Source organism: Perognathus longimembris, chromosome 7 (assembly GCF_023159225.1).
Source record: "Perognathus longimembris pacificus isolate PPM17 chromosome 7, ASM2315922v1, whole genome shotgun sequence".
Lineage (NCBI taxonomy): Eukaryota > Metazoa > Chordata > Mammalia > Rodentia > Heteromyidae > Perognathus > Perognathus longimembris.
The window spans coordinates 73,577,930-73,600,874 of NC_063167.1; the positions used below are offsets into that span (position 1 = coordinate 73,577,930).

The 22,945-nt window shown below is 39.4% G+C and overlaps 1 protein-coding gene and 1 long non-coding RNA gene across 2 annotated transcripts in view; one reads left to right on the forward strand and one right to left on the reverse strand.

Annotated features, from left to right (window-relative positions):
- Lrrc8b (leucine rich repeat containing 8 VRAC subunit B) overlaps nucleotides 1–18,088 on the forward strand; it is a 54,723-nt gene extending 36,635 nt beyond the window's left edge. The window contains exons 3-5 of the mRNA XM_048351934.1: nucleotides 5,519–5,622; nucleotides 7,633–9,798; nucleotides 15,877–18,088. Of these exons, the coding sequence (XP_048207891.1) occupies nucleotides 7,657–9,798; nucleotides 15,877–16,149 (2,415 nt within the window). The 5' untranslated portion in view covers nucleotides 5,519–5,622; nucleotides 7,633–7,656 and the 3' untranslated portion in view covers nucleotides 16,150–18,088. The remainder of the gene's footprint in view (nucleotides 1–5,518; nucleotides 5,623–7,632; nucleotides 9,799–15,876) is intronic.
- Nucleotides 4,308–22,280, reverse strand: LOC125355525. Its single transcript, XR_007211670.1, has 3 exons — nucleotides 22,203–22,280; nucleotides 21,644–21,649; nucleotides 4,308–4,909 (listed from the first exon to the last, which is right to left on the reverse strand). It is a non-coding gene; the product is annotated as an uncharacterized LOC125355525 (long non-coding RNA).
- Nucleotides 22,281–22,945: the final 665 nt, after the last annotated feature.

Consider the following 22,945-nt stretch of genomic DNA (forward strand, 5'->3'; position numbering starts at 1 on the left):
TCCTAATGTCTTTCTCATCCTGTTCATTTTTGGTAAACAGAAAAGCTAACGTGTGTTGATTCCTATATCATGATACATTGCCAAAAAGTGTTTATCACCTCTTAAGGGATTAGAGGTGAAATCTTCAGGATCTTTTAGGTATAGGATTATATCATCTGCAAACAAGGATAATTTGACTTCTTCCTTCCCTTTCTGTGTTCCTTTCATTTATTTTTACTTCATTCCTCTAGATAAAAAGAGTGGATACCTTTGTCTTATTCCTAATTTTAGAGGAAATGATTTCTTTTCTTCACTATTTAGTATGATGCTGCCTGTAGGTTTATCATAGATAGCTTCTATTATGTTAAGGTACAGTTTTTCTATTCCCAGCTTTTTTTTTCTGAGCTTTTATCATATAGGGATGTTGAATTTTGTCAAAGACCTTTTCTGCATCATTGAGATAATCATGTAATTCTTGCCCTTGATTCTGTTAAATGCTGTATTAATGTGTTTTGATTGATATATGTTGTAGTAACCTTGTATACTTGAAACGAACTTAATTGAAGTATATGATCTTTTTGGTTAGTTGTTGAATTTTGTTAACAGGTTTTTGTTTTTTTTTGAGGATTTTTGTATTTGTTCATCAGAGATTGGCTTATAGTTCTCTCTGTCCTCTCTCCTCTCTGTCTTTCCTCTCTGTCTCTCTCTTTCACCCTTGAGCTTTTTTGCTTAAGGCTAGCACTCTATCACTTGAGCCACACGTCTACTTTTGGCCTTTTTTTTTGTTTTTGCTTTTGTTTTTGGTGGCTAATTGGAGATAATAATCTCACAGGCCTTGGAGCTTTGCTCCTCAGGTTGGCTTTGAACTGCTGAGATCCTCAGATCTCAGTAGGATTATAGATGGGCATGATCCACCAGCTGTTGGCTTTTTCATGTGGTATCACTATCTAATTTTGGAATGGGCATAACACTAGCTTCATAGAATGAGTTCAGAAATGATTTCTCCTTTGCTGTTTCATGGGAAGGTTTGAAGAGTATTAGTATTGGTTCTCCTTTAAAGGTCTTGTAGAATTTAGCTGTGAATCCATTTGGCTCCCACTTCTCCATAGACCTCTAGCTGATGTTGTTAATTAATACTAAATTTTAATTGACAGTGACTCTGTTAGTCATATTTTTGCTTTTATGACAAAATGCTTAAGACTATCAACCTAAAAAGAAGAAAGATGTATTTTGGTTTCCAAAATACGTTTGATTTTTTTATGGACATTGCTAGAGAAATGTTAGAACAAATAGAGAAATACTTGGTTAGCCATGTTAGAGAAATACTTAGCTCCTTTCTAGGTCTCAAACCTACAGCTAAATTTGAAAAGGGTGTTTATTATCAGGAATTCTGTGTGCTGACAAGATCTAAAAGAATTGAAAAGGGCCATAAGGATACTAACTTATTTAAGTAAATACATGAGAAATGCCAAAGTCTTCTTTTTGTGTTTCTTTTTTTAAAAGGGAAGTACATTTATCAAAAATAAAAATACTACATAATATATATTATTTTTGTATTTCTGATGAATAGTTTAAATGGGTTAATTTTTATGAAGAAGAGGAACAATTAATCAAAGGTAATGATAAGCTGTTTTCTAAGAAGGGGAGTTAAAAAATGTGAATTTAAGTTTCAGTTAGCCCTATAAGAAACCTCTTGATCAGAAGCATCATTGTATGTATTAGTGAGATGTAAGATGATTTTAAAATTGGTTTTCTGTGAGACTAGTGTAGAAACTGTCCCTCTCCCCCATTTTTAAAATTTAAAAAAAAAAAAACTATTGTCAGAGTGTGGTAGAGAGGAGTTACAGATTCATATGTAAGGCCGTGAGTACATTTTTTTAAAATTAAATTTTATTGACAAGGTGTTGTGCAAAGGGGGTACAATTACTAATAAGGCAGTGAGTACATTTCTCGTGATATCTTACACCCTCATTTTTTTTTCCCTTCCCTAGATCAGGTAGGCATATATACAATATCCAGTGTACCAAAATCATATACTGTAAACCACATAGGGTATGCCAAAGGAAATTCACCTACAACTTTAAATGTAACGTCAACAATAGAATCCTCCTGTGTCCTTCTCTTGGAGTTGTTTTTGCTTATCCTTGTCTTATATGATCATGTGTACATAGCTGTTGAGCTATTGTGATTCACTGATAGGTCTATTCTAGACCTTTTTATGTTTAGTAGTTGTTTGGTTTTAGATACATAATGTAAAGTCGCTGACCCAAACCTGTGGGAATACAATTTGAAAAGAAGTTTGTTGTTTTGCAGACCTGGTCTCTACTGCCCCCCCCAACCCCTCCCTAATAGTCATATATCAAGGAGACCATCCCCCTTTGTTCTCTGTGTTCTAGGCTTGTCTTGCTCAACATTCTTCTCCCCCATTTTTAATGCTTGCCTGGGATCAGAGACCAGAATCATTGAAATACCATCCAGTTCTCAGCATATAATGACTCTAAATACCAGCTGGCCATCATTTGTTTATTTTTTCACTGGTTATTTTGGAAATTCTTTCAAAGTAAAATAAGGACTACTGGGAAATAAAGATGCCTAACAAATTTTGTTCCAGCCATAAAGACTCTGGGATGAGATTGTCCAGTGAATTTGTTTGCTTTGAAAAGCTTTCATGAGTTTTTAATGAGATTTAAAAGCTAAAAGAATGGGATTAGGACCATAAAATCTGTTACTCTTAACATAATTTTTCTTTGAACTGATTTAGTGCATTTGTACATTAGACACCGAGATCTCATTTAGATGGAATCCTTGTTGGCCGAAATACTGTCTGGAAAAAGTTGGGGGCACTCAAAGACAACATTTAATGGCATAATTGCTCTAACTCTGGTTAAGCAGTTCAACTAGAAACATTAGCAGTGTTAGATATAAGAATGCCTGAAATTTTCGTGTATCTCTGAATGCAGAGGGTGTGTATTCAAATGTTAAGACTTAAATGGATGATGAGAAATATTTAGTAGAAAAAATAATTAGGGGCTGGGAATGTTAGTGGTAGAGTGCTTGTGTAGCATACATGAAGCCCTGGGTTCAATTCCTTAGTACCACATACACAGAAAAAGCCAGAAGTGGCGCTGTGTCTGCAGTGGTAGAGTGTTAGCTTGAGCAAAAAAGAAGCTCAGGGACAGTGCCCAGGCCCCAGGACTGGCCAAAAAAAAAATAAAAAAAAATAATTAGCGAAGAAAATAGATTACATTATATAACTATGTGGCTGGAGAAATTGCAGAATACATTTACATCCTTGTTTTTTAGGATTATAATAAGATTGAGTTATAATGAAGATGCTCTGGGAAAGAGCTAAATAGGGTCTCCCCTCCCCCCCCCACACAGGTTTTGAGAAACTTCAGACCATAGCATAGCTAATTGGATTTACAAAGGCCATGTGGTCTGGAGTGGACAAGGTTTAGAATTTTAGCTCTTGGTACCAGTTTTGGTTTTATTTTCTTCTGGTTTTGTTACCTTGGACAAGTTAAATTCTTAGGATTTGTCTTATTTCTCTGTGTAAAATAAGCGAAGACAAGTACTAATTATCTCAGTGGCTTGTTATAAATACAAAACAAATTGATATAGATTAAATATTCTTTAAAATTAAAAAGTAGATATTAGAGTGTTAGGAATTGTATATTTAATTTTCTCTCATTAATAAGAAGCTCAAAGGAAATCTGAATTAGGAGATTAGAGGAAAGTGGATAGTTTTTGAAAGGGGTAGAAAAGGATGTTTTTTTTTGTTGTTGTTGTTTTTTAATGTTTTCAGGTAGAATGAATGTAAACCTGTTTCCAGTTGGCATTAGTTGGAAGCTGATGTCTCTTTTCTTTTGTAGAGATGTGGAATGTAAAGCAGAAACTGGATTTGTACTAGTTAAGGGACTCTTGTACAAGAAGTATCATGATGGCTAATTAGCATTCTGGATTATGCAGTAAATTCTTTCCTGGCACATTATAGATGCAAAACTATGGAAGGCTATGCAAATGTTTCACACATCAGATGTCTTATTTTCTTCATGGTAGGGATTGAACCCCGTATGTTGTACGTGCTAAACAAGCATTGAGCTGTACCCCAGCCTGCAGATGTCTTTCTTCTGCTCCCTACATAGACATGCAGTCAGGTATTATGTTTATGATATATTATCATGTTCACTGCCATCTTATGAGTTAGTTCACTTTCTGGGGCTTGGACTCGAGCACCGTCCCTGGCTTCTTTTTGTTCAAGGCTAGCACTCTACCACTTGAGGAGCCACAGTGCCACTTCAGCTTTTTCTCTTTATGTGGTGCTGAGGAATCAAACCCAGGGCTTCATGCATGCAAGGCAAGCACTCTACCACTAAGCCACATTCCCAACCCCTGACACTACTTTCTAACCTGAAAAACAACTACAAAACTAAGTATGAACATGAATTAGAAAGCAGTTTGCACATGACTTCATTAACTCAAAAGTAAATTTCAGACATGAGCAGATTTTTGTTACTTGAAATGACAAGGTCAGAAGATTATTACTAAAATACTGAGTTGGAAACAATTTGGGGCCAATATTCTTATTAAAGTACTTTTTTTTTTTTTTTTTTGCTCTGTATCTTTAGTACCCATAAAAACCCTTCCTAGCAACTTTTTTTTTCCTTTAGGTTCCATGTGCTAACTAAAAATACTTTTTACACACTGAGTTAAAAAGAATTTTACTATTTCAAATTTTTCTTACAGTTCAACCTGATCAGTATATACATAGTTTAACTACTACAAATGATTGGAATTATGCTGGGAATGGCCTTTGTTGTTGTTTGTCAAGGGGCTCAAACTCTGTGCCTGGGCATTGTCCCTGAGCTCTGCACTTGAGCCACAGTGCCACTTCCAACTTTCTGGTGGTTAATTGGAGAGAAGAGTCTCACTGACTTTCCTGCCCAGATGGCTTTGAACTGGGATCCTCAGATCTCAGCCTCCTGAGTAGCTAGCATTACAGGCGTGATCCACCGGTGGGCTGGCTGAGAATGGGTTTTATTCAACTAAAGTTAGAAAACCCAGCCAAGTCTTGCTTTCAAGGGAATTCCAGCCACATTTCTAAGCTGTGTATGGAAAAATATTACCTTGTGATTACATTGAGACTTCTTTGGGTAGGTGCATGGTTTTAAATCAGGTGCAGAAATCACATGGTTTGACCAGCCATCTGATAAATGCAAATAAGGCCAAGTGTGTATGGAGCTGAGTGTGAGAAATTGACAAGTAAACTACTTGGGAAAAGCTAAGTGTATTAGATACAACATCTTAAAATATATTCCATATAAATTTCTGTAGTGATGTTTCTATAATTGAAAGGAAGTTCAGTGAGTGAGTATGGTCTCGATAAGTGTATTTTCCATACATTTGTCACAGTGTGTCCTTTGAGCAAAGTAATCCTGTAAATTCTGTTTTCAGCATCTTGTCTCCTGGTGACAGGAGTCTCTGAAGCCATTGGAACCATCTTTTGAATATTTTTCAAGATATTTATACTTTCTCATAGGATGAAGACAAATTCAGAGATGGTGTGTCTAAGAAACTTCAAAAGGTGTAGACCTCCTGATTGAAGCCTAGCTGATTGATTTGCTTCATTTCCTTTCCATAATAGTGAGTATAAATATTTAAAGTACATTATTCTGGTCTGTGTTGGCTTATAATCTTTGTTGAACAAATCTTCATTCTCTGGCACATACTTTTATTATTGTTTGAACTTTGTTTTTATTAGTACACAATTTCAGTTGCATATCTGAAGTGAATTCAGCATTCAGGACCTTTAGAGCATGAAGAAAATCTAATGTCAAAGCTGGTAAAGCTCTTGTAGATTACCCACTTCACTCTCCTAATCGATTTCAATAAATTCCCTTATAGTATCGCTGATGATGTCATTGTATTCAAAACCCAACTAGGGGCAGGGAGCTGAACTGTTTCGAAAGAGCAGGCTGTTCTGTGATGTTCCATCAACAAACTGAATCAAAATATGACTTTCTAAATCTTATGCCCACCTAATTGTACCTCAAAAACCAAATTCATATATTCTTTCATCTATCAGGTAGGTGCACAGAAAAACACATTTTCAGGTTCTCCTAGTCATCTTTTTTGTCAGTTGAATGTCATCAATTTCCTGTGATCTTCGGTAGGAATGGTTTTGGCTGGCAGCTCCTGATGATTTTCTTGATTTTTTTATGTGGGTCCTGGGGCTTGAACTCTGGGTCTTGGTGCTATCTCTGAGCTTTTTTTTTTTTTTCCCCCTCAAGGCTAGCCCTGTACTCCTTGAGCCACACCTCTACTTCTCGCTTTTTGGAGATAAGAGTCTCATGACTTTCCTGTCCATGCTAGCTTTGAACCATGATCCCAGCCTCCTCAGTAGCTGTGGTTACAGGTGTGAGCTGTTAGCACCCCGTGGCCATTTCATCTTTAACTTGTAACTGAACAGTGGATTCACCAGGGAGCCATTACTGTTATTTCCAAACTTTAAAATACTAGGCTTTAAATACACATTGCTTAAATAATAAAGTGGGGGCTGGGCAGGGGAAGGAGATAATGCATTTAGCAGTAATATGGGGAAGGATGGGAAGATTCTTCTAAGCCTATGGTATACTTTTGTAAATCAGTGCTTACTCAAGAGAGGTTCCCTGAGTTATGAAACTACTCTTAGGTTATAGATTGATGCTCCAGACATGGGTTGAATGAGAATGGAAGCTTTTCAGAACTTTTAGAGGATGGGAAATATAACTGTTTAAATTAGTAGCACATAGGGCTGGGAGTGTCACTTAATAGTAGAGTACTTCCCTAGCATGTATAAGGCCCTGGGTTTGATTCCGCAGTACTGCATAAACAGAAAAAGCCGCAAGTGGTACTATAGCTCAAGTGGTAGAGTGCTAGCCATGAACAAAAGGACCTCAGGGACAGTGGCCAGGCCTTAAATTCAAGAACCAGGACTGTCCAGAAAAATATATATATATAGTTCTTTAAAAAAAAAGAAAAAAGAGGGGGCTGGAAATGTGGCTTAGCACTAGAGTGCTTACCTAGCATGCATGAGGCCCTGGGTTCGATTCCTTAGCACCACATAAACAGAAAAAGCCAGAAGTGGTGCTGTGGCTGAAGAGGTAGAGTGCTAGCCTTGAACAGAAAGAAGCCAGGGACAGTGCTTAGGCCCTGAGTTCAAGCTCCAGGACTGGCAAAAAAAAGAAAAGAAAAGAAATTAGTAGCACAGGGCTGAGATATAGCTCAGTGGCAGAGCACTTGCCTAGCAAGTACAAAACAATTAAAAAAACAAGAGATTAGTACCACAAGACTGAGATTTTCCAATATCAGTTGAAAACAACATGACTTTTGTCTTTTTGATAACCTAGCCTGGAGTTGATGCCTGGGAGGTAACTAAGTAATTGCCTTCAAATCCTGTATAGATTTCTCATCAAATGGTTACCCATGGAGGGATTTTTATTTTATTTTTACAATGTCTTGTGTTGCAAATGAAACCAAAAGACATATGACCCTTGATCCTGCCTCTTAGGTTTGAGCCCTGAGCTAAAATCATACTAGGGTAGCTTATGTGTGTTCAAGCATTAGAGTAAATGCATGTTTGAGTACGTTGTTTGCTTTCTTTTCTTCCTCTAGTTTGGTACTCACACAAGAGAAAGCATGATCACTCTCACAGAGCTGAAATGTCTGGCGGATGCCCAGTCGTCTTACCATATCCTAAAGCCATGGTGGGATGTCTTCTGGTATTACATCACCCTCATCATGCTACTGGTGGCCGTGCTGGCTGGAGCGCTCCAGCTCACACAGAGCAGAGTTCTGTGCTGTCTTCCGTGCAAAGTGGAATTCGACAATCACTGTGCCGTGCCTTGGGACATCCTGAAAGCCAGCATGAACACATCCTCTAATTCTGGGGTGCCCCTTCCCCTCTCCCTCCGAATCCAGAATGACCTCCACCGACAGCAGTACTCTTACATCGATGCTGTGTGCTATGAGAGACAGCTCCATTGGTTTGCCAAGTTTTTCCCCTACCTGGTGCTCTTGCACACTCTTATCTTTGCAGCCTGCAGCAACTTTTGGCTTCACTACCCCAGTACCAGTTCCCGATTGGAGCATTTTGTGGCCATCCTTCACAAGTGCTTCGATTCTCCATGGACCACTCGCGCCCTGTCTGAAACTGTGGCTGAACAGTCTGTGAGGCCTCTGAAGCCCTCCAAGTCCAAAACTATGCTTTCCACCTCAGGGTGTTCCGCAGACATTGACTGCAGCAAGCAGTCCTTGCCCTACCCGCAGCCAGGCCTGGAGACGGCCAGCTCAATAGAAAGCCCGACTTCCAGTGTCCTGGACAAGAAGGAGGGCGAGCAGGCCAAAGCCATCTTTGAAAAAGTGAAGAGATTCCGTATGCATGTAGAACAGAAGGACATCATCTACCGGGTATATCTGAAGCAGATCATAGTCAAAGTCATTTTGTTTCTCCTCATTATAACTTACGTCCCATACTTTTTAACCTACATTACTCTTGAAATCGACTGCTCCATCGATGTGCAGGCTTTTACGGGATACAAGCGCTACCAGTGTGTCTACTCCTTGGCAGAAATATTTAAGGTCCTGGCTTCCTTTTATGTTATCTTGGTCATACTTTATGGTCTCACCTCCTCCTATAGCTTGTGGTGGATGCTCAGGAGTTCTCTGAAGCAATATTCCTTTGAGGCCCTAAGAGAAAAGAGCAACTACAGTGATATCCCGGATGTCAAGAATGACTTTGCCTTCATCCTTCACCTGGCCGATCAGTATGACCCTCTCTATTCCAAGCGCTTTTCCATATTCCTCTCGGAAGTCAGCGAGAACAAACTCAAACAGATCAACCTCAATAATGAATGGACAGTTGAGAAACTGAAAAGCAAGCTTGTGAAAAACGCCCAGGATAAGATCGAGCTGCATCTCTTTATGCTCCACGGTCTTCCAGATAACGTCTTCGAGTTAACTGAAATGGAAGTGCTCAGCCTGGAGCTCATCCCCGAGGTCAAGCTGCCCTCCACTGTCTCCCAGCTTGTCAACCTCAAGGAACTCCATGTGTACCATTCATCTCTGGTGGTTGACCACCCAGCTCTGGCCTTTCTGGAGGAGAATTTAAAAATCCTCCGCCTGAAATTTACAGAAATGGGGAAGATACCACGTTGGGTATTTCACCTGAAGAATCTCAAGGAACTATATCTGTCAGGTTGTGTTCTCCCGGAGCAATTAAGTACCATGCAACTGGAGGGCTTCCAAGACTTAAAAAACCTGAGGACCCTTTACTTGAAGAGCAGCCTGTCGCGCATTCCCCAGGTGGTGACAGACCTCCTGCCATCCCTGCAGAAACTGTCCCTCGATAACGAGGGAAGCAAACTGGTGGTGTTGAACAACTTGAAAAAGATGGTCAATCTGAAAAGTCTAGAACTCATCAGCTGTGATCTAGAACGTATCCCGCACTCCATTTTCAGCCTGAACAACTTGCATGAGTTAGACCTAAAGGAAAATAACCTGAAGACAGTGGAAGAGATCATTAGCTTTCAGCATCTTCAGAATCTTGCCTGCTTAAAGTTGTGGCACAATAACATTGCTTATATTCCTGCCCAGATTGGGGCATTATCTAATTTGGAGCAGCTCTCTTTGGATCATAATAATATTGAGAATCTGCCCTTGCAGCTTTTTCTATGCACCAAACTGCATTATTTGGATCTAAGCTATAATCACTTGACCTTCATTCCAGAAGAAATCCAGTATCTGAGTAATTTGCAGTACTTTGCTGTAACCAACAACAATGTAAGTAAATTCCTCCGTCCTTTTGTTCAGTCTGTCTCCTTAGGTTCTGCTGTATGTGCTGTGTATGATGTAGGGAAAGAAAACAGATGTTAGGCCCTATAAGCATTCTCTGGGCTGAGTAGTCATTTATCCACAATGACCTTGAATAAATGACCAAAACATTGGTCATCAGGCTTTTTTGTACCATTCTTGGGGTTTGAACTCAGGGCCTGAGCACTATCCCTAAACTTTTTTGCTTGAAGTTAGTGCTCTACCATTTGAGCCACAGCCACACTTCTGGCTTTTTAGGGTAGTTAATTGGAGATAAGAGTCTCATGAACTTTTATGCCTTGGCTGGCTTCGAACCACCGTTCTCAGATCTCAGCCTCCTGAGTACCTATGATTACAGGTGCGAGCACTGAGGCACCCTGCCCTTGCCATCAGTTCGTAATCTAACTTTAAAAATCGAATTCACAAATTGTCATGGAGATGGTATGAAAAAAACAGTAGGCACAGTTCCTGGCACATCATAATTGCTCCATAAGTGTTCTCTTTATTTTCTTTTCCCATTTTCTACATAAACATCACAGTTAAAAGTATTTTAAACTAATTAATTAGTTATGGTAGAGCTTCCTTTTTTTATTTTGGAAAGACTTGAGTAGTTAGGAAGTTTGGTAAAACTTTTCAGCCTTCTAAATCTGCCACATAAAAATAAGTTTTGCTTCAAAATGCTGGGATTATGAATTATTCATAAATCCTTTTTGTGAAACACTAAGAAAACACAAAGATTTGAAATCTGCATGAATATCTGCAAAGACAATTCAAAATGAAAGGCCTACCTCTATAATGCAATGCTAGGGCTTTTTAGAAGCTTTTTACAGCATCCCATGCTTAAAAATGAACCATAATTTGCAACAGTAAAGCCAAGTTAAGGAAAATGCAACTTTCACTGAAGCAAGAAAAACAAAATGAGTAGCTAGGCTAAAATGTGAAGGGTAAGGAAAATGAAAAAAAACAAACAACAAAAACAAAAACAAAAAAACCTCCGTGTTAGTCAGAAGGGCAAGACAGGGACAGAAGTCAGGTCTGCCTGGAGATGAGACTGACCTGCTCCTGGAAGTGGGAACACTGCTGTTTTCTTCTGCCCTGCCTGAATCTGCATTCTCTTCTAGACTTCTTGTAATTTTGAATCTGTTACTGGCTACTCAATATACTAATCAACATTTTCCCTTTTACTAGCATATATTGCACAAATAATGAGTGTGTATATATATACATACATATATACACACACACATATATATATATACATACGTGTGTATATACATATATATGTGGATATGCATATATATTGAGGGGTGCCAGTTCTGGGCTTGGATAGTATCTCTTTTTTGCTCAAAGCTGGTCATCTACCACTTAAGCCACACCTCCATATCTGGCTTTTTGGTGATCAATTGGAGTTAAGAGTCTCTATTTCTCCTACCCAGGCTGGCTTTGAACCATGATCATCAGATCTCAGCCTCCTAAGTAGCTAGAATTACAGGCGTGAGCCACCAGTGCCTTGCTAGGCTACATGTTTTCAAAACTACTTTGGGATCAATGTATACTAGCAATACACATCAGAATTACTGTAAGAGCTTGTTAAAACACAGCTTGCTGGACTGTGCTCTGTGGTTTCTGATTGAGTGAGGCTCTAATATAGGAAGGACACAAGAATTTTCATTTCTTGAACAAGAATTTTCATTTCTTGAAAGTCCTCAGGTGAAATTGATGATAGTTGATGCTAGCCTGGTAACTAAACTTTGAAAACTACAAATCTAGAGTTTTATCATTAGTACCATTTTAATGTGTTGATTAGTAATACATATAATTATGCTAAAAAGCATTGGTTCCACTAAGCTGTGATACAGTTAAGTCAGTGGATGAATTACATTTTTTTTGTGTTTTTTGTTGTTGTTTTGCCAGTTCAAGGGCTTGAACTCTGGGCCTGTCCCTGAGCTTTTGTGCTGTAGGTTATTGTTCTACTGCTTGAGCCAAAGCTCCACTTCAGATCTTTTCTGTGATTAATTGGAGATAAGAGTTTCATGGAGGGGCTGGGGATATGGCCTAGTGACAAGAGTGCCTGCCTCATATACATGAAGCCCTGGGTTCGATTCCCCAGCACCACATATACAGAAAATGGCCAGAAGTGGCACTGTGGCTCAAGTGGCAGAGCGCTAGCCTTGAGCAAAAAGAAGCCAGGGACAGTGCTCAGGCCCTGAGTCCAAGCCCCAGGACTGGCCCAAAAAAAAAAAAAAAAAAAAAAAGTTTCATGGACTTTTCTGCCGGGACTGGCTTTGAACCATGATCCTCAGATCTATCTCCTGAGTAGCAGGGGTTACAGGCATGAGCCTCTGGTGCCTGGATAACTGTATGGATTTTATTTTGAAGTTATAGGTGGTTAAATTGTTAGCTCAGCAGATATTGTTTAAATGTATGGGAAGGTTAATGTTTTGGCCAAGTTAATTCATTTAATGATAATCTTAAGATCATTTGTCTGGGCTGGGATGTAGCTTAATGGCAAAGCACTTGCCTAGCAAGTGCAATGTCCTGGTTTTGATCCCCAGTATCAAAAAAGAAAAGACAAAAAAATTTCAGTTAAAAAAAAAAAAAAAAAGATCGTTTGTCTTTTGGTACCAAGGGTGTTTTACTTCTGGACCATATCTAAAGATAGTAAGTTGGGTGTTGGTGGCTTATACCTGTAATCTTAGATACTAGGAGGCTGAGACCTGAGGATTGTTGTTCAAAGCCAACCCAGGCAGACAAAGTCTGTGGGACTCTTTATCTAATGAACTACCCCCAAAAAGCCAGAAGTGGAGGTATGGCTGCCTAAGTGGTAGAGTGCCAACCTTGAGCAAAAAAGCTAAGGGACAGCACCCAAGCTCTGAGGTCAAGTCCCAGGACCAACACACACACACACACACACACACACACACACACACACACAACATTAGGTTAGAATATCAGCTACATCCTGTGTTGAGCACATTCCATCAGGAATAAAGGAGGATCTTTTGCAGCTCGTGAAAACTTAGGTGGAAGGTACAAGGTACCCTTGTGTGGCTCATGGCAGAAACCTAAGAAAAGCCTGTTGGGAAGCTGCCCCAGGACCCAGGTGATGACCCATGAATGGGTGAGGGACACTGCTGAAAGAAGCAGTGCGGAAGAGACTTATGTGACAATACTGCAAAGAAGCAGGAACTCAGAAGTCAGCCCCAGGAGACGCATTAGCTTAAGAATGGGAAGTGGTGGTCTTCAATATTGGTGTTTCAACATTTGAAAGATTTGTGTGTAGAGCAAGGCTTTGAGGGAGGGAAGTAGCCCTAAGCGTTCTAGATCTGCAACAGTCAGGGGGATGTTTCTGTCTTGTATGCATAGTTGCTGAGTGAACGGACATTTGAGGGTCCGGAGGGACTGTCTTGTTCCCAAAACTTGTCCACACATAGATTGTCAGTGGGAATATTACTAAAGGAAGTTATTAACTCATATTTCATGTGAGGATTTAAATAGTTCCAAGCTATTACCTAACCTTGGAGATTCTCCTGATTCTGTAAGAGACACTAAAATATTTGTGAAAATTATAAAATAGGACATCTTATTTGCTGAGTAGTTAAATGTGACATTTATTGTAAGGATGGCAAGCATCTTGTAGGGTCACTGGGGAAGGACTGGGGAGGATGTTAGAAAATGAAATTTGGAAAACAGTCAAGCACCAAGTCAGTCAAACAGCAGAGAGGACCATAGCCAAGATCAAGCACAAAAGCCAATTGTAAGGATGATTTAGTCTAATAATGGCACTGACCATGCCAGCACTGGCATGGCACCAGTTCCACCTTAGGAAATGATTGGAGCTCTTGCCCACCTACAAAAGTGGCTCCTCATAGTCTCCATTTCTTTGTGACAGCCTCCTGTCCAAGTTCAAGTCTCAGCATCTGATTGGCCCAGTTCCTGGGTGTCGACACTTAGTTTTTATTCTGTTATAAGTTATTTAATTTTATTTTTCATATTTATTATCAAAGTGAAGTACCAAAGGGGTTATAGTTTCATATGTAAGGCAAGTACATTTCTTATCCAACTTGTTACTTCCTCCCTTAATAAGGGAGCTGAGTAAGGACCCGTGGTAGTCATTTTTCTAGTATATGGGACGTGAGCTCTGTTTTCTACCAAGTTACAAGGTTAGAAGTCCTCAAGACAGGCAGGGCTGGGCTGTGTCCCCCTGGTGACAGGCATTTTCTGACAGGGCAGCTCTCCAGTTTCCTCCACAGGATGGTAATAGGGTTGCCACAAAAAAGAAAAATAAACAAAAACACACGTGTGGGCTTTTATTTTCCCTAATCATATTTTTGTTGCAGGCCTTCTCAGTGTCTTTAATATGCATTGTGCTTCTCCGAGAGGGAGATAATCATCTGGAACATTTGTTAAATAAATGTGTTTGAAAAAAAAATGTGTTTGAGTAAGACACCTTTTTCATAGGAACTTGTGGGAGGAATGTTCTGTGAACCACACCCTGAGAACCATGGCTTAGGGAAATATAAAAAAGGCAGAGGTCATGCACAGAGGATTTTGCAGTCAGATGCCCGGATGTAACGAGATGAGATCATGGTGCAAGGTGGGTCAGCATGGGGAGGACCAGGAAGTGTGTTTCTGTCAAGTTTATGTTTGATTCATTGGAGGGTGACATGCTAGGGTGACACTTGAACTTGAAAATGCTAGTTAGCCTGAGCTGACACCTGCATAGGACACTCTTGGAGTTGCTCTTCCATCCTTGTTTCCAACAGAGCCACTTTGGCCCCTTAGAAACTCCACAGCCAGTCACTAGGTAGGGGACCAGTCTAATAGAACAGCCTTAGAGGTTGACTTAATTTGTAGGCTACTTATCATATTTAAAATTATCTCTGAATTATATGAATTAGTTAGCTGAAGCTCTGTAGACACAAGAATGGTAAATACTCAACAGATAGGTGTGTGGAGTGAGGAATAAAAATGTATTATCGTATCTTTTGTTTCTGCTTCTGCAGACTTCTTTTAAAAAGCAAAACAAAACACTGTCTGGGCCTTAGGAGCTCATGCCTGTAATTCTAGCTACTCAGGAGGCTGAGATCTGAGGATCATAGCTCGAAGCCAACCTTGGCAGGAAAGTCTGTGAGACTCTTATCTCCAGTAAACCACTAAAAAGCTGGAAGTGGAGCTGTGGCTCAGGTAGAGTGCCAGCCTTGAGCAAAATAGCTCAGGGATAGCTCTCAGGCCCTGAGTTCAAGCCCTAGGACCAGCACAACCAACCAACCAACTAATCAATCAATACCAAAAACTCGAATCATGTTTCAGTGGATCCTGAGAAATTCTGTATAGGAAGTAACCCTGTGCCTGTTGTGAGCTGTTTGTGAGGAGAGTTGCTGATTACATACACAGTAAACTTTCTATGAGGGCTCTTGGGAGTAATTTATTTCTGCTCTAGGACTCAAGAATAATTATGATTCTCCCGAGTTACACATTTGTTTATTTACTATAGGGATAGTAAGTACGGAAGTATGTTTTCTTTAGGGAATAGCTTGTCAGTGTGCAGGGCCAAATTGGTGGCCCACCCTGCCTCTCTGGGATACTCCTCCTCTAACTTCTCTTTTCCATACACCTCAAGTGCATCACCATTGTTCTGAGTGTCCCAGTAAACCTGCAGCTGTGTTTTTGGGGAGAAGGTAGCTAGGGTTTGCATACATGTATTTCAACTATCATATACCATTACACAAGTTTCAGGCTGGGCAATGTGGCTCTCACCTATAATCCTAGCTACTCCGGAGGCTGAGGTCTGAGGATTGTGGCTTAAGCCGGCTTAGGCAGAAAAGTCTGTAAGATTCTTTATCGCCACTTAACCACCAAAAAGCCAGAAGTGGAGCTGTGGCTTAAGTGGTAGTATCCCAGCCTTGTGCAAAAAAAGGTCAGGGACAACTACCATGCCCTTAGTCCAAGTCCCAGAAATGGCACCCAAAAAAACCCTCCAGACCCCCCAAAACAACAACCACAAAAACCCACCCCAGTTTCACTAGCATCTTCTTTTCCTTTCAGATTGAGATGCTACCAGATGGTCTGTTTCAATGCAAGAAGCTGCAGAGTCTACTTTTGGGGAGAAATAGCCTTACAGATTTGTCCCCTCGTGTGGGTGAGCTGTCCAGCCTTTCCCATCTGGAGCTCATTGGTAATTACCTGGAGACGCTGCCTCCGGAGCTGGAAGGCTGTCAGTCCCTGAAGCGAAGCTGTCTGATAGTGGAGGACAGTTTGCTCAACACACTGCCTCTCCCGGTGACGGAACGTTTGCAGACCTGCTTAGACAAATGTTGACCTACTCAGAGACCTATGTCACAAAAGTTTTTTTTCTTTTTAAAGTATACCCCAGGATTTTAAAGGAGAGCAAAACATCCTAAGTTACAAAGGTGAAAGCTAGGTGCTGGTAATGAGGCACCATTCCAAATATCTTCCTGAAGCAACTCTGTCTAGCTCTAAGTCAAACAGGTTAAAAAGTGTCAACACTGAACTGGAGTGAGTTCTGTGAGTAATCGATATTTAACTTATTCAGGGGTTGGAAGAACTATACACATGGAGGGTAGATTGAGGGGAATGAAATTACTGCATCTTGCAGTTTTTAATCTTTAGGGTTGTATAGGTTTCTTCTCCCTTTCCCCGTTTTTAATTTGCACAGTTGCTTGAAATAGTTTAATTTAAAAAACATTTATCACCAAGCCCATAAAAAGTTTCCTCAGTGTCTACTCACCACTGTCTTTGATTTATGTTCTTAATTTTTTTAAGCAGGGTATATTGTACTTGGCAGAATTTCTTTTGGGCTTAATTTTTACTTCCTTTCCCAGCTTGCTTATGTTTTTCTTAATCTGGTTTTCTCTGAACAATGATGAAAGAGAGAATGCCTGAAAAACTTCAGCCTTTGCCTAAAGGGTACTTAAGACATGTCATCTGCCAGGCAGCCCAAAAAAGTGATATATTCTAGAAATTTTCACATTCCTAAAAAAACTGATGTATTCTAGAAATTTCTACTTGTCTATCATCAAAACCTTTTTTATTTGTTAAAAAATTTTCTATGAAATATAAGACATACCTTTTTTCTATTGTATGATCTTGGATTGCACATCTGTGGTGACAATGATTTTTGTAAGATTCCAGGAACATAATGCATTTCTTTAAGAACTTAAGGGTATTTGATTTGGGTTGTTTATAATTCTCAAGTGTGTACATTCTGCTCCAGAATCATTCTCTATTGTGCATCTAATTATTTTGAATTACAAAAAGGCTTATATGTTTTGTGCTCAAAAATTTGTGAGGATTTCCTGGTAAGAGGATGGCCCTATCCTCTACCTCTTTCTTCCCCTACTCACTGTACAGGTACAATTCTCAATTACTGACAAAGAACAAAACTGTGATGGAGGGGAAAGAGATGGAGATTTGGATGTTAAAACTTATTTGAAAATATTTTGTAGAAGTTCAATGAAGCATTAAAACCAAATGCTTCTCCCCCATCTGTGTTTCTCCAGACATTATGATTGATACACACTCAGTATCTATTCAGTTTCTAAGCTCACAAAGAAATGAATCTATTCAGCTGAAATCCATCTCTTAAAATTCATTAACTCTTCTGGAACACATTTTACTTCTTTTATCAAGAGCTCTGTGCCTGGTCCTTTATTGTCATGCAAACTGGAAATGAATAAAATTGACTGCTCTTGTGTGCAGGTTTGTTGTGTTTTTCTCTAATGGGTCTAGGCATTTTGGAGGTGCCATGTCATTTTGCAGGTAAATAGGGGGTCATCACTGCATTTAGACAACTATAAACACAGACTTGTGTGTGGTATTTTCTCTTGCTTTATTCCAGGAAGATGAAAATAAATTGATATAAAGTATAATAAATTAGGCACTGGTGGCTCATGCCTACCATCCTAGCTTCTCAAGAGGCTGAGATCTGAGGATTATAGTTTGAAGCTAGCCTGGGCAGGAATGTCAGTGAAACTCTTATCTCCAATTAACTAGCAAAAAAAACAACAGAAGTGGAAATGTGGCTTAAGTAGAGCACCAACAATGAGGGATTAAAAACTAAGGACACAGCCCAGGCCCTAAATTCAAGCCCCAGTGACCAGCCCAAAAAATAAAGAAAATTAAAGTATAACAAAATGTAGTTTCTCTCACGTGCCACACATGCCTGAAAATGCATGCATGCCATGTTAGTATGAAAGAACTGTTGACATCGAATGGGATTTAAATGGGAAGGAAGGAAGGAAAAATAAACTTCTTACCAAAACTTGCCTTTCCATAAAGTAGATATTTCTCCATCTTTTGGGTGTGTTTATGTTTGTGTTATTCACCAAGTACCCTGTGGTATAATTAGTGTTTGTTCCCTTAGTTTGGAGGTGATATCTGTGTGGCTTTTCAAATTCGAGTTTTTGAAACTCAAAAATAGTTCCCATTAAGATATTAATTAGGTACCATAAATAGACAAGATGCTGTACAAATTGGTATTATAGAACTGTGTTTCCCCTGAGGCAATGTGCACTATTTTTTTCTGTGAATTAAAAGTGATTCAGTAAAAAAAAAAACAACAACAAAAAAGCTTGCCTTTCATCAGAGTGTTGAAGTTCTCAGGGAACCAGGCATGACTGTCTAAACTTTCTTCAAGGACTTAACAGAACACATCTGGCTATCCAGTTTTGTTTTGTTTTTAATGTGAGTTGTTTATTTTAGTGTTTCATAGAATTTTCGCATACTGATTCCTGTGGACTTGAATGTGATGAAGAGAGACATTTTATTGTTTCTTTTTGTTTAAATATAGGAAGAATTTCTAAAACAAAAGTTCAGATTTGCTCCCATTCACCTGACAAACTACAACTGAACTTCTCTGTGGCTAGTCATGGGTTCTCTTCAAGCGCTGCTCACCAACATTAATTCCCAGGTGCAGTTTGCTGGCAGGATCAATAATGAGTATGTATTCTGCTTTCCAAACACTAGAGTGTTGTTACTGGTGCGAATCACGATGCTCTTGATACTACCATTTTTAAATGTTTTTGTATTAAATCTTACACACCAGTATTTAGGTAGCTTATGAAACAATCTATCACTAATGCAATGAGTGGATGACTGACACTACTGTTAGACATTTGAAAACTTAGTATTTATACCATCATACTGTGCTGTGAATGAAGTTTGCTAAGTTGTAATTATGGGACTTGAGTTGGCAGTTGATTTTCAAGAAAAGATTTTCCAGCAACCAAATTTGGGGCCTGTGCTAACAATGACATGGGTTCATTGTACTTGCATGCATACCTGGACACATGGACACACACATACAAATTGTGGCATGTTTGTTTTTGTTCTATGTAATATTTTTTCCAAAATTGTGAGAGGTTGTAAGTTAATACAAAAATAGCAGTGTTTGTAATCCATGGATTGTAATTGTACAATGTTCTGTTACTTTAGTTTTGATGTTTAAAAGAAAACCAAATGTTTCCATGTGAGTTTAAGAACATGAGTGTTTTTGTACATTTCTTTAAAGGTATAGTGATCTTTCTTAGCCAGTATCAGGGTGCATCTGTATTGCACATGGGTACTGTATTTCCCTTTTTTTTGGCCTCTTCGCTTTTACCCCTGTATGTTACCATATTTCATTGTCACTTAGCAAAAGTCATATTAAAACAGGGTCAGTGAGGTCTGTGGGATCTCGGTGCTGTGAGACTGCAGTAGGTGATTCGTGGTGATTTCTGTGTATAATGTTGTTGAATAGTGAAATGTATGTTTCTGTTCTACTGATGTTTCATGATTCCAGTTTCTTATGAGTAATTAAGACATTGTGGAATGTTGACGGGTTCATTAAAATAATCAAACTGGTATTCTGTGAACTTGACATTCTTTCCTTGTGTTTTCAGCATAATTCTCTTCTAGCTTTATCACCATCTCCTAGCACTGTTGTACCCATGTAAGGGTCCATCCACCCACCCCATTCAGTCTGATCTGCACTGAGACAGTAACAATGTTTGTTCTAAAGGTTGTGCAGTGACACCAGAGGGTATGTTTACTTGGGGAGGAGACCAGTGACTATAGTGATGCTTTATCCATCCATCCCTGTGCTATTTTGAGCATAAGCAGTGCAAGTGCAGGTCCAGTGCACTGGTATCTGTAGTTACTATTTCTGGAAACAAAAGATGAATACAAGAGGAGAGGCATTATTGAGAGCAGTATAAAGTAGTGACTTACAGGCTATGTGCCAGTGGCTCATGCCTGTAATCCTAGCTATTTAGGAGACTGAGATGTGAGAATTGAGGTTTGAAGCTAGCCCAGACAGAAAAGTCTGTGAGACTCTTATCTCCAACTTAAGCCACCAAGTGTTGAAGGTATGTCTCAAGTGGTAGAGCTCTAGCTTTGAAAAACCTGCAGCCCTATTTAATTGGTCTCTTCCTGTTTCTTATCTTTGCTTCTGTATCCAGTGGGACCTTTCTACTTAATAAACCACATTGCTTCAGTTATTTTTTATATGACCAGTCTCATCAACACAACAGCAGTAATCCAGAATGTATGAGCCAGAGTATTGAGTTGTGGTGGCTTCTAAGGGAACTTAAAACTTCCTACTTAAATATTGCATTTCAAATGTATACTATGGGTGAGAAAAATAATTATGAATGCATGTTGCACATTCTCTCTAGCAGATAGTACAATTTTAAAAGCAGAATGGATATGTTTGTGTATGTACATGTTGAATATCAGAATATTAACATTTATGAGAAGATTTTTAAAATTCTCAAATGTTTGGCTGTTAGTGAAATAATGAGCCCATCTTGAGACATTTTCTTTTGTTAGCTCACAGTACAGGGACAGTGTTATTTTATGTTGTCATACTTGCAAATATATATAATTGGGTTTTGCTTTTAGTAATGAATTATTAGAAAATGTACAATTTCCTTTGATGCTTTAGGCTGTCAGGTTTAAGTCTGTCCTTGTTCCCTCAGATGCAGCAGATTTGGGTAATCCTTACTGTTTTTAAAGTACTTTTTGTGTAAAATATAGATTCAATTTTTATAATAGCTGGTAAATAAAAATGGATGGAATTGTGCAAGTTGTTCGCACTTATTTTTACCTGTGTTTAATTAACAGTGCACAGGGTCCAAAGTGATTCCTTTTAAAGTTCTATAACTCCCATGAATCTCATAAGAACAGTATGAGTTTTCAGGATCTGCTAAGATATTAGCATGCCTCAATAGCAAGCACCAGAGAAAGAGGCCAGGCCAGAGGCCTGCACTCTTCCTCTCTGTCTCTCCACCTTTCCAACAGCATTCCTGTTTCTCCTCGGAATTTTTCCAGATATAGATACTCAGAAATCACCCCCTCCCATCCCTTCTTAGCACTTGTTTTTTCATTTGGTGTTAGTTTAACCCTCATTATGACTAGTGGATGAGATTAAAAAAAAAAAACAAAAAACTTAAGTAGCTGCAAGATAGGCAATTCTGAAAGGTTTAGTCCAGGGAAAGAAATTTGAATTCTTAGGCAGAATATGCCTGAGAGCTTTAATAGTTTGGACTTAAACTTTCCTTCATGTCTTTTACGTGAGCTCTCACACAGGAGATTAACACAGTAGAAAGCTAATAACCAGAACTTTACTAAAAGTAAATACTTCAACGGGATATATATATATATATATATATTTATTTAGTGTGTGTACCTATATACTATATAGTATACACTATAATACTCTATAGTAGTGTATATATATGTATATATATACACACACACATACACACACACATACACACACAGAATTATTAATACAAAGGGAAGTGGCTTTAACTGTCCCCTGGCCCATAGTTCTAGCCGTTGGGCCACATCTGAATCACTTAGACGAGACTCAGCCATAGCTGCCTCGGTGGGGGGGGGGGGGGGGGGCTCTGCTTCCAGAGCTGGTGTCATGCAGTCGTCTTGACTTCATGTACCAGCATCTACCTTCATATTGCAAAATGGCTCCTCAAGACACTGTGCCAGCCACTGGGGTCAAGCTCTCTCCTGAGCCACCACTTTTGTTCTGGTTTCTGCTTCTCCCCCTGGACACTTTTCCCACCTGATTTCCTCTGTCCCCCTCAACCCCAAGGTCCAGAGAAAAGCGATGGATCTCAAAGGCTCCAGGTCAGATCTCAGGCCTAGCCCCACATTTACATTAAACACAACGTAGTTCATGCCAAGATGGGTCAGAAACAGCCTCTCCTAGGGCTTGAACTTATTAAACTTAGGACCTAGGTGCTGTCCTTGAGCTTTTATTTATTTTTCGCTCATGACTAGAGCTCTACCACTTGAGCCACACCTCCACTTCTGGTGGGTTTTGGTGATTAATTGGAGATAAGAGTCTCACGGACTTTCTTGTCCCAGCTAGCTTCCAACCCTGACCCCCAGATCTCAGCCTCCTGAGTAGCTAGGATTACAGGTATGAGCCACTGGCACCTGACTACAGCCATTTTGAACATAGATAATCTTTAACAATAGAATTTCTTCACCCATGCATCACATGCTCCTCTAGACTCGAGGTTTGTCTTTCTGCCTCTTAAGCAAACTGTCACCTATTGAGATTTTCAATCATGTGCCCCTGTGCACGAGCCTATTGTTCTTGTGGGCTCAGCACACACCATTTTTTATTCTCTATCTCCCTCTGCTGTTGAGAGGAAAATAAATCAAATAGACACACGCCCAGCTGCACCCATTCTTTCTTTTGGAAAAATAACATTCATGCTTACCTTATCTAAGAGAGCCAACCAATTTTTTTCTGCTTTCTGTTAACCTCAAACCACCTGGCTAACCCTATTTTCTAACTATTCAAATTCTCCCCTCCCTTTTTTGTTTCTCTGCATGTCCCACATTCTTTCCCACCTGCTAATTTCTCTTGAAAAGATGGTTAATTATTTTCCAAATGCAGGCATCCAGGCATCCCACACCTACCGGGTGGGAAGGGGGAAATGCTTTCTTGTGGTTTATCAACATGCATAATATCTTTAACCTCACGTGAAACCCACAAAGTTACAAGATAGCTCTGACACAGGAGCACTTGTTTTGGAGTTCATCCTCTTTCCTGGCATGGTCTTCAAACCACAACCTTCCAAATTTA